At 58.7% G+C, this 11,854-nt stretch overlaps 1 protein-coding gene across 1 annotated transcript in view; it reads right to left on the bottom strand.

Moving 5' to 3' along the window:
• Positions 1 to 11,854, bottom strand: part of LOC139274191 (calcium-binding protein 1-like) — a 185,537-nt gene that overhangs the window by 138,631 nt on the left and 35,052 nt on the right. The window contains exons 2-5 of the mRNA XM_070891225.1: positions 11,634 to 11,664; positions 10,407 to 10,541; positions 7,932 to 8,041; positions 6,984 to 7,131 (exon numbers count right to left, since the gene is read on the bottom strand). Of these exons, the coding sequence (XP_070747326.1) occupies positions 6,984 to 7,131; positions 7,932 to 8,041; positions 10,407 to 10,541; positions 11,634 to 11,664 (424 nt within the window). The remainder of the gene's footprint in view (positions 1 to 6,983; positions 7,132 to 7,931; positions 8,042 to 10,406; positions 10,542 to 11,633; positions 11,665 to 11,854) is intronic.

Here is an 11,854-nt window from a genome sequence, read left to right as displayed (position 1 = left end):
GGTAGGTGAGGGATAGGGGGTGGGTGAGGGATAGGGGGTAGGTGAGGGATAGGGGGTGGGTGAGGGATAGGGGGGTAGGTGAGGGATAGGGGGTAGGTGAGGGATATGGGGGTAGGTGAGGGATAGGGGGTGGGTGAGGGATAGGGGGGTAGGTGAGGGATACGGGGGTATGTGAGGGATAGGGGGTGGGTGAGGGATAGGAGAGTGGGTGAGGGATAGGGGGTGGGTGAGGGATAGGGGTGTAGGTGAGTGATAGGAGGGTGGGTGAGGGATAGGGGGGTGGGTGAGGGATAGGGGGGTAGGTGAGGGAAAGGGGGGTAGGTGAGGGATAGGGGGTGGGTGAGGGGTAGGGGGTAGGTGAGGGATAGGGGGTAGGTGAGGGATAGGGGGTGGGTGAGGGATAGGGGGGTGGGTGAGGGGTAGGGGGTAGGTGAGGGATATGGGGTGGGTGAGGGATAGGGGGTAGGTGAGGGATAGGGGGGTAGGTGAGGGATAGGGGGTAGGTGAGGGATAGGGGGTGGGTGAGGGATAGGGGGTGGGTGAGGGATAGGGGGTAGGTGAGGTATAGGGGGGTAGGTGAGGATAGGGGGTAGGTGAGGGATAGGGGGGTAGGTGAGGGATAGGGGGTGGGTGAGGGATAGGGGGGTAGGTGAGGGATACGGGGGTATGTGAGGGATAGGGGGTGGGTGAGGGATAGGAGAGTGGGTGAGGGATAGGGGGTGGGTGAGGGATAGGGGGTAGGTGAGGGATAGGGGGGTAGGTGAGGGATAGGGGGTGGGTGAGGGATAGGGGGTGGGTGAGGGATAGGGGGTGGGTGAGGGATAGGGGTGTAGGTGAGTGATAGGAGGGTGGGTGAGGGATAGGGGGGTGGGTGAGGGATAGGGGGGTAGGTGAGGGATAGGGGGTAGGTGAGGGATAGGGGAGTAGGTGAGGGATAGTGGGTGGGTGAGGGATAGGGGGTAGGTGAGGGATAGGGGGGTAGGTGAGGGAAAGGGGGGTAGGTGAGGGATAGGGGGTGGGTGAGGGGTAGGGGGCAGGTGAGTGATAGGGGGTAGGTGAGGGATAGGGGGTGGGTGAGGGATAGGGGGTGGGTGAGGGGTAGGCGGTAGGTGAGGGATAGGGGGTGGGTGAGGGATAGGGGGTAGGTGAGGGATAGGGGGTGGGTGAGGGATGGGGGGTAGGTGAGGGATAGGGGGTAGGTGAGGGATAGGGGGTGGGTGAGGGATAGGGGTGGGTGAGGGATAGGGGTAGGTGAGGGATAGGGGGGGTAGGTGAGGGATAGGGGGTAGGTGAGGGATAGGGGGGTAGGTGAGGGATAGGGGGTGGGTGAGGGATAGGGGGGTAGGTGAGGGATACGGGGGTATGTGAGGGATAGGGGGTGGGTGAGGGATAGGAGAGGGTGGAGGGATAGGGGGTGGGTGAGGGATAGGGGGTAGGTGAGGGATAGGAGAGTGGGTGAGGGATAGGGGGTGGGTGAGGGATAGGGGGGTAGGTGAGGGATAGGGGGGTAGGTGAGGGATAGGGGGTGGGTGAGGGATAGGGGGTGGGTGAGGGATAGGGGGTGGGTGAGGGATAGGGGGTAGGTGAGGGATAGGGGGGTGGGTGAGGGATAGGGGTTAGGTGAGGGATAGGGGGTAGGTGAGGGATAGGGGGTAGGTGAGGGATAGGGGGTAGGTGAGGGATAGGGGGTAGGTGAGGGATAGGGGGTAGGTGAGGGATAGGGGGGGTAGGTGAGGGATAGGGGGGTAGGTGAGGGTTAGGGGGTAGGTGAGGGATAGGGGGGTAGGTGAGGGATAGGGGGGTAGGTGAGGGATAGGAGAGTGGGTGAGGATAGGGGGGTAGGTGAGGGATAGGGGGGTAGGGTGAGGGATAGGGGGTGGGTGAGGGGATAGGGAGTAGGTGAGGGATAGGGGGTAGGGTGAGGGATAGGGGGGTAGGTGAGGGATAGGGGGAATGTGAGGGATAGGGGGTAGGTGAGGGATAGGGGGGTAGCTGAGGGATAGGGGGTGGGTGAGGATAGGGGGTAGGTGAGGGATAGGGGGTAGGTGAGGGATAGGGGGTAGGTGAGGGATAGGGGGGTAGGTGAGGGATAGGGGTTAGGTGAGGGATAGGGGGGTAGGTGAGGGATAGGGGGGTGGGTGAGGAGGGATAGGGGGGTAGGTGAGGGATAGGCGGGTAGGTGAGGGATAGGGGGTGGGTGGGGGGATAGGAGGTTGTGAGGGATAGGGGGGTAGGTGAGGGATAGGGGTGTAGGTGAGGGATAGGGGGGTAGGTGAGGGATAGGGGGGTAGGTGAGGGATAGGGGGGTAGGTGAGGGATAGGGGGGTAGATGAGGGATAGGGGGTGGGTGAGGGATAGGGGGTAGATGAGGTATAGGGGGTGGGTGAGGGATAGGGGGGTAGGTGAGGGATAGGGAGGTAGGTGAGGGATAGGGGGGTAGATGAGGATAGGGGGTGGGTGAGGGATAGGGGGGTAGGTGAGGGATAGGGGGGTGGGTGAGGGATAGGGGGGTAGGTGAGGGGTAGGGGGTGGGTGAGGGATAGGGGGGTAGGTGAGGGATAGGGGGGTGGCTGAGGGATAGGGGGGTGGGTGAGGGATAGGGGGGTAGGTGAGGGATAGGGGGGTGGGTGAGGGATAGGGGGGTAGGTGAGGGATAGGGGGGTAGGTGAGGGATAGGGGGTAGGTGAGGATAGGGGGGTAGGTGCGGGATAGAAGGGTAGGTGAGGGATAGGGGGTGGGTGAGGGATAGGGGGGTAGGTGAGGGATAGGGGGGTGGGTGAGGGATCGGGGGTGGTGAGGGATAGGGGGTAGGTGAGGGATAGGGGGTAGGTGAGGGATAGGGGGTAGGTGAGGGATAGGGGGGTAGGTGCGGGATAGAAGGGTAGGTGAGGGATAGGGGGTGGGTGAGGGATAGGGGGGTAGGTGAGGGATAGGGGGGTGGGTGAGGGATCGGGGGGTGGTGAGGGATAGGGGGGTAGGTGAGGGATAGGGGGTAGGTGAGGGATAGGGGGGTAGGTGAGGGATAGTGGGGTAGGTGAGGGATAGGTGGGTAGGTGAGGGATAAGGGGGTAGGTGAGGGATAGGGGGTGGGTGAGGGATAGGGGGTGGGTGAGGGATAGGGGGTAGGTGAGGATAGGGGGTGGGTGAGGGATAGGGGGGTAGGTGAGGGATAGGGGGGTAGGTGAGGGATAGGGGGTAGGTGAGGGATAGGGGGGTAAGTGAGGGATAGGGGGGTAGGTGAGGGATAGGGGGATAGGTGAGGGATAGGGGGTAGGTGAGGGATAGGGGAGGTAGGTGAGGGATAGGGAGGTAGGTGAGGGATAGGGGGGGTGAGGATTGGTGAGGGGTGGATAGGGCTAGCTAGTGAGGGATAGTGGGGTAGGTGAGGGATAGGGGGTAGGTGAGGGATAGGGCGGTAGGTGAGGGATAGGGGGTAGGTGAGGGATAGTGGGGTAGGTGAGGATAGGGGGTAGGTGAGGGATAGGGGGTAGGTGAGGGATAGGGGGTAGGTGAGGGATAGGGGTAGGTGAGGGATAGGGGGGTGGGTGAGGGATAGGAGGGTGTGTGAGGGATAGGGGGGTGGGTGAGGGATAGGGGGGTAGGTGAGGGGATAGTGGGTGGCTGAGGGATAGGGGGGTAGGTGAGGGAGTGGGGGTAGGTGAGGGATAGTGGGTGGGGTGAGGGATAGGGGGGTAGGTGAGGGATAGGGGGTAGGTGAGGGATAGTGGGGGGTGAGGGATAGGGGGTAGGTGAGGGATTGAGGGATAGGGGGTGGGTGAGGGATAGGGAGGTGGGTGAGGGATAGGGGGTGGGTGAGGGATAGGGGGGCAGGTGAGGGATAGTGGGCGGGTGAGGGATAGGGAGGTGGGTGAGGGATAGGGGGTGGGTGAGGGATAGGGGTGGGTGAGGGATAGGGGGTGGGTGAGGGATAGGGGGGTAGGTGAGGGATAGTGGGTGGGTGAGGGATAGGGGGGTGGGTGAGGGATAGGGGGGTAGGTGAGGGATAGGGGGGTAGGTGAGGGATAGTGGGGTAGGTGAGGGATAGGGGGGTAGGTGAGGGATAGTGGGTGGGTGAGGGATAGGGAGGTGGGTGAGGGATAGGGGGTGGGTGAGGGATAGGGAGGTAGGTGAGGGATAGGGGTGTGGGTGAGTGATAGGGGGGTAGGTGAGGGATAGTGGGGTAGGTGAGGGATAGGGGGGTGGGTGAGGGATAGGGGAGTGGGTGAGGGATAGGGGGGCAGGTGAGGGATAGTGGGTGGGTGAGGGATAGGGAGGTGGGTGAGGGATAGGGGGTGGGTGAGGGATAGGGGGTGGGTGAGGGATAGGGGGGTAGGTGAGGGATAGGGGGGTGGGTGAGGGATAGGGGGGTGGGTGAGGGATAGGGGGGTAGGTGAGGGATAGGGGGGTAGGTGAGGGATAGTGGGGTAGGTGAGGGATAGGGGGTGGGTGAGGGATAGGGGGGCAGGTGAGGGATAGTGGGTGGGTGAGGGATAGGGAGGTGGGTGAGGGATAGGGGGTGGGTGAGGGATAGGGGGTGGGTGAGGGATAGGGGGGTAGGTGAGGGATACTGGGTGGGTGAGGGATAGGGAGGTGGGTGAGGGATAGGGGGTGGGTGAGGGATAGGGGGGCAGGTGAGGGATAGTGGGTGGGTGAGGGATAGGGGGTGGGTGAGGGATAGGGGGGTAGGTGAGGGATAGGGGGGTAGGTGAGGGATAGTGGGGTAGGTGAGGGATAGGGGGGTGGGTGAGGGATAGGGGGGTGGGTGAGGGATAGGTGGGTGGGTGAGGGATAGGGGGGTAGGTGAGGGATAGGGGGGTAGGTGAGGGATAGGGAGGTAGGTGAGGGATAGGGGGTTGGGTGAGGGATAGGGGGGTGGGTGAGGGATAGGGGTGTGGGTGAGGGATATGGGGGTGGGTGAGGGATAGGGGGGTGGGTGAGGGATAGGGGGGTAGGTGAGGGATAGGGGTGTGGGTGAGGGATAGGGGGGTGGGTGAGGGATAGGGGGGTAGGTGAGGGATAGGGAGGTAGGTGAGAGATAGGGGTGTGGGTGAGGGATAGGGGGGTGGGTGAGGGATAGGGGGGTAGGTGAGGGATAGGGGGGTAGGTGAGGGATAGGGAGGTAGGTGAGGGATAGGGGGGTGGGTGAGGGATAGGGGGGTAGGTGAGGGATAGGGGGGTAGGTGAGGGATAGTGGGGTAGGTGAGGGATAGGGGGGTGGGTGAGGGATCGGGTGTGGGTGAGGGATAGGGGGGTGGGTGAGGGATAGGGGGGTAGGTGAGGGATAGGGGGGTAGGTGAGGGATAGGGAGGTAGGTGAGGGATAGGGGGGTAGGTGAGGGATAGGGGGGTAGGTGAGGGATAGGGGGTAGGTGAGGGATAGGGGGGTAGGTGAGGGATAGTGGGGTAGGTGAGGGATAGGGGGGTGGGTGAGGGATAGGGGTGTGGGTGAGGGATAGGGGGGTGGGTGAGGGATAGGGGGGTAGGTGAGGGATAGGGGGGTAGGTGAGGGATAGGGAGGTAGGTGAGGGATAGGGGGGTGGGTGAGGGATAGGGGTGTGGGTGAGGGATATGGGGGTGGGTGAGGGATAGGGGGGTGGGTGAGGGATAGGGGGGTAGGTGAGGGATAGGGGTGTGGGTGAGGGATAGGGGGGTGGGTGAGGGATAGGGGGGTAGGTGAGGGATAGGGAGGTAGGTGAGGGATAGGGGGGTGGGTGAGGGATAGGGGTGTGGGTGAGGGATAGGGGGGTGGGTGAGGGATAGGGGGGTAGGTGAGGGATAGGGGGGTAGGTTAGGGATAGGGAGGTAGGTGAGGGATAGGGGGGTGGGTGAGGGATAGGGGGGTAGGTGAGGGATAGGGGGGTAGGTGAGGGATAGTGGGGTAGGTGAGGGATAGGGGGGTGGGTGAGGGATAGGGTGTGGGTGAGGGATAGGTGGGTGGGTGAGGGATAGGGGGGTAGGTGAGGGATAGGGGGGTAGGTGAGGGATAGGGAGGTAGGTGAGGGATAGGGGGGTAGGTGAGGGATAGGGGGTAGGTGAGGGATAGGGGGGTAGGTGAGGGATAGGGGGGTGGGTGAGGGATAGGGGGGTGGGTGAGGGATAGGGGTGTGGGTGAGGGATAGGGGGGTAGGTGAGGGATAGGGGGTAGGTGAGGGATAGGGGGGTAGGTGAGGGATAGGGGGTAGGTGAGGGATAGGGGGTAGGTGAGGGATAGGGGGTAGGTGAGGGATAGGGGGGTAGGTGAGGGATAGGGGGGTAGGTGAGGGATAGGGGGTAGGTGAGGGATAGGGGATAGGTGAGGGATAGGGGGGTAGGTGAGGGATGGGGGTAGGTGAGGGATAGGGGGGTAGGTGAGGGATAGGGGGTAGGTGAGGGATAGGGGGTGGGTGAGGGATAGGGGGTAGGTGAGGGATAGGGGGTGGGTGAGGGATAGGGGGTAGGTGAGGGATAGGGGGTGGGTGAGGGATAGGGGGTAGGTGAGGGATAGGGGGTAGGTGAGGGATAGGGGGTGGGTGAGGGATAGGGGGTAGGTGAGGGATAGGGGGGTAGGTGAGGGATAGGGGGTGGGTGAGGGATAGTAGGGTGGGTGAGGGATAGGGGGGTAGGTGAGGGATAGGGGGGTAGGTGAGGGATAGGGGGTAGGTGAGGGATAGGGGGTAGGTGAGGGATAGGGGGTGGGTGAGGGATAGGGGGTGGGTGAGGGATAGGGGGTAGGTGAGGGATTGGGGGTGGGTGAGGGATAGGGGGTGGGTGAGGGATAGGGGGGTAGGTGAGGGATAGGGGGGTGGGTGAGGGATAGGGGGTGGGTGAGGGATAGGGGGGTAGGTGAGGGATAGGGGGGTGGGTGAGGGATCGGGGGTAGGTGAGGGATAGGGGGTGGGTGAGGGATAGGGGGGTAGGTGAGGGATAGGGGGGTAGGTGAGGGATAGGGGGTGGGAAGCTGAGCTCAGCGTCCCCCCGGTTGTGTTGGTGTGCTCCATGACTCACCTTCGAAGTCGACCAGGCCGTCCCCGTTCAGGTCGACGTCCCTGAGGATCTCCTCGATCTCCCGCGAGGGTAACTGCTCACCCATCAACTTCTTCATGGCTTCCCGCAGCTCCGGGGTACTGATCCTTCCATCCCGATTGGTGTCAAACTGCAATCAGGGAGGGAGAGGTAGTGAGTGCTTGTCTGGGTAGTGCTCCCCTCCTCCCTCCCTTTCCCCTCCTCCCCTCCAGTCCCCCTCCTCCTCCATACCTCCCCTTCCCCTCCTCCTCCCCTATTCCTCCTCCATCTCCCCTCCCCCTCCTCCTCCTTACCTCCCCTTCCCCTCCTGCTCCCCCCTCCTCCCCCAACTCTCCTCCTCCTCCCCTACCCTCCCCTTCCCCTCCTCCCCCTCCTTCCTCCTCCTACCCTCCCCTTCCTCCTCCCCCCTCCTCCAACGCTCCTCCTCCTCCAATCCATACCCTCCCCTTGCCCTCCTCCTCCCCCTCCTTCCCCAACTCTCCTCTTCCTCCTCCCCTCCCCTTCCCCTCCTCCTCCCCCTTCCTCCTCCAACTCTCCTACCCTCCCCTTCCCCTCCTCTCCTCCCCTCCACTCCCCTCCTTAACCGCCCTCCCCTCCTCCTCCCCTTCTGCCACACATCCTCGCCCCTCTCCCATCCCCTCCCCCTCCATCTCACCCTCTTCCCTCCTCCTCCCTCCCTTTCCCCTTCCCTCCTCCTCCCTCCCTTTCCCCTTCCCTCCTCCTCCCTCCCTTTCCCCTTCCCTCCTCCTCCCTCCCTTTCCCCTTCCCTCTCAAGCTCTCTCGCCCTCTTTCCCCCTCCCTCTCTCCTGTTGTAATGCAGCAAACACAGCAGCCAGTGTGTTACAGCAAGCTCCCTCCCTCCGAACTATAGACCAAAGCTGGCGAGCGTGTGATTGGTGCCCACCGCTGGACCCACCGAGCAGCACTCACCTCCCTGAAGGCATCGCGGAGTTCCTTCATCCCGATCATATCCGCTGTCTCCGCCAACAGCTTCGGGGCCATCAGATCCAGGAAATCCTCAAAATCCACACGGCCATCGGCTGAGGTGGGAGAGAGAAGGAGGGGAGAGAGAGAGAAACAGTGAGAGAGACAGACCGAGAGAGAGAGAGAGAGAGAGACAGTGCGAGAGAGAGATGGAGTGCGAGAGAGAGAGGGAGAGAGACAGACAGAGAAAGAGAGAGAGAGACAGACAGAGAAAGAGAGAGAGAGACAGACAGACAGAGAAAGAGAGAGAGAGACAGAGAGTGAGAGAGAGACAGTGAAAGAGAGACAGAGAGAGACAGTGAGAGAGAGAGACAGACAGAGAAAGAGAGAGAGAGGGAGAGAGAGAGAGACAGGGAGAGAGAGAGCCAGTGAAAGAGATAGCGAGAGAGAGACAGACAGACAGTGAGAGAGAGAGAGATAGAGAGAGAGAGACAGCGAGTGAGTGAGAGAGAGAGAGAGAGAGACAGAGAGAGAAAGAGAGAGAGAGACAGACAGAGAAAGAGAGAGAGAGACAGACAGACAGAGAAAGAGAGAGAGAGACAGAGAGTGAGAGAGAGACAGTGAAAGAGAGACAGAGAGAGAGAGAGACAGTGAGAGAGAGACAGACAGAGAAAGAGAGAGAGAGGGAGAGAGAGAGAGACAGGGAGAGAGAGAGCCAGTGAAAGAGATAGCGAGAGAGAGACAGACAGACAGTGAGAGAGAGAGAGATAGAGAGAGAGAGACAGAGAGTGAGTGAGTGAGTGAGAGAGAGAGAGACAGAGAGAGAAAGAGAGAGAGAGAGACAGACAGAAAAAGAGAGAGAGGGAGACAGTGAGAGTGAGTGAGAGAGAGAGAGAGAGGGAGAGACAGTGAGAGAGAGAGAGAGAGAGGAAGACAGTGAGAGAGAGGAAGACAGTGAGAGAGAGAGAGAGAGGAAGACAGTGAGAGAGAGAGAGAGAGGAAGACAGTGAGAGAGAGAGAGAGAGACAGTGAGAGAGAGGGAGAGACAGTAAGAGAGAGACAGAGAGAGACAGTGAGAGGCAGTGAGTGAGAGAGAGACAGGGATAGAGAGACAGTGAAAGAGAGAGAAAGACAGAAAGAGATAGTGAGAAAGAGAGAGAGAGACACAGACAGTGAGAGAGAGAGAGACAGAGAGAGAGCGAGACAGAGAGAGTGGGAGAGATAGAGAGAGAGACACAGAGAGAGAGGGAGTCAGAGAGAGAGAAAGAGAGACAAAGAGAGGGTGAGAAAGAGTTAGAGATAGAGTGAGAGAGAGAGGAAGGGGAAAGAGAGAAAGAGTGAGAGAGAGAGGAAGGGGAAAGAGAGAAAGGGCGAGAGAGAGAGGGAGGGGAAAGAGAGAAAGAGTGAGAGAGAGGGAGGGGAAAGAGAGAAAGAGAGAGAGACAGTGAGAGGGAGAGAGAGAGAGAGTCAGAGAGAGAGGGAGAGACAGAAATAGAGTGAGAGAGAGAAGGAGGGAGGGGAAAGAGAGAGAAAGAGTCAGAGAGAGAGAGAGAGAGACAGAGAGAGAGGAAGGAGGGGAATGATCAGTTAAGCCAGGTTGTTTTGTGACAGTCTGTGATAAGCAGGAATGTGGGGCAACTAGTTAGGATCTGGAATGCACGGCCTGAAAGGGTGGAGGAGGCAGCCTCAATCTTATCTTTCAAAAGGGAAGTGGATTCGTATCTGAAGGGAAACAAATTATCAGGTCGACGGGGAAAGGGCAGGGGGACTAGCTGAGAATCGGCACGGGCTCGACGGGCCGAATGGCCACCTTCCGTGAAGTAGAAAGTGGGGGACACACTGTCAGGGTAATGTAGAGGGAGCCCTACACTGTATCTAACCCGTGCTGTACCTGCCCTGGGAGCACTCGATGCTGACACTGGGTATAAAGTGGGGATACACTGTCAGGGTAATGTAGAGGGTGCCCTACACTGTATCTAACCCGTGCTGTACCTGCCCTGGGAGCACTCGATGCTGACACTGGGTATAAAGTGGGGATACACTGTCAGGGTAATGTAGAGGGGGCCCTGCACTGTATCTAACCGGTGCCCTGGGAGCGCTCGATGCTGACACTGGTTATAAAGTGGGGACACACTGTCAGGGTAATGTAGAGGGAGCCCTACACTGTATCTAACCCGTGCTGTACCTGCCCTGGGAGCACTCGATGCTGACACTGGGTATAAAGTGGGGGACACACTGTCAGGGTAATGTAGAGGGGGCCCTGCACTGTATCTAACCGGTGCCCTGGGAGCGCTCGATGCTGACACTGGGTATAAAGTGGGGGACACACTGTCAGGGTAATGTAGAGGGGGCCCTGCACTGTATCTAACCGGTGCCCTGGGAGCGCTCGATGCTGACACTGGGTATAAAGTGGGGGACACACTGTCAGGGTAATGTAGAGTGAGCTCTACACTGTATCTAAACAGAAAGATTGTAACTCACTAATAATCTGAGAGAGTTCGATGAGTTCCATCTCGGTGGGCATGTATCCCATGGTCCTCATGCAGTTCCCGAGGTCCTTATAGTTAATGAAACCATCCTTATCCTTGTCAAATTCCTTAAATGCTTCTCTCAGCTCTGGAAGTATTCAACATCAGAATAGTTACAGGCAGAACTCTGTCCTTTCTGATAAACAATCCCAATCCATACCTCGTTACAAAAACACACACCACACCCTGATTGCTGCAAAGTTTGGAATCCATGTCCTATGCCTTCAAATATAACCCCTCCTCCCCACCCCCTCATCATCAATGGTAAATGGGAAGGGGTTTGGGTCCATTGGGATTCTGTACACTGGGAGTGAATGGGAAAGGGTTGGGTCCATTGGATTCAGTACAATGGGAGTGAATGGGAAGGGGTTGGGTCCATTGGGATTCTGTACAATGGGAGTGAATGGGAAGCGGTTTGGGCCCATTGGGATTCTGTACAATGGGAGTGAATGGGAAGGGGTTTGGGTCCATTGGGATTCTGTACAATGGTACTGAATGGGAAGGGGTTGGGTCCATTGCGATTGTGTACAATGGGAGTGAATGGGAAGGGGTTTGGGTCCATTGGGATTCTGTACAATGGGAGTGAATGGGAAGGGGTTTGAGTCCCTTGGGATTCTGTACAATGGGAGTGAATGGGAAGGGGTTGGGTCCATTGGGATTCTGTACAATGGGAGTGAATGGGAAGCGGTTTGAGTCCATTGGGATTGTGTACAATGGGAGTGAATGGGAAGGGGTTTGGGTCCATTGGGATTCTGTACACTGCGAGTGAATGGGAAGGGGTTTGAGTCCATTGGGATTCTGTACACTGCGAGTGAATGGGAAGTGGTTTGGGACTATTGGGTTTCTGTACAATAGGAGTGAATGGGAAGCAGTTTGGGTCCACTGGGATTCTGTTCACAGGGAGTGAATGGGAAGGGGTTTGAGTCCATTGGGATTCTGTACACTGGGAGTGAATGGGAAGGGGTTTGGGTCCATTGGGATTCTGTACAATGGGAATGAATGGGAAGGGGTTTGGGTCCATTGGGATTTTACACAATGGGAGTGAATGGGAAGAGATTTGGTTCCATTAGGATTCTGTACACTGGGAGTGAATGGGAAGGGGTTTGGGTCAATTGGCATTCTGTAAAATCGGACCATTATTTAACATTTGCTAGCAATATTTTATATGTCCTGAACTCACCTTCAATCTCCTCTGGTGCCAATTCACGATCCTAAAGAGAGAGACGATACTGTTTAACCTTTCCATGGAGCAGAAAGGAGTTATTAAATAACATAAAATGTTTGAACAAGAATGTGTATGCAAAACCCCTCAACTGTAACACTCTGATATACCCCACACCCCTCACTGTAATACTCTGATATACCCCACACCCATTAATGTTACACTCTCTGCTATACCCC

Source organism: Pristiophorus japonicus, chromosome 9 (assembly GCF_044704955.1).
Source record: "Pristiophorus japonicus isolate sPriJap1 chromosome 9, sPriJap1.hap1, whole genome shotgun sequence".
Taxonomy (NCBI): Eukaryota; Metazoa; Chordata; class Chondrichthyes; family Pristiophoridae; genus Pristiophorus; species Pristiophorus japonicus.
This window is presented reverse-complemented; position numbering and strand designations above follow the sequence as displayed.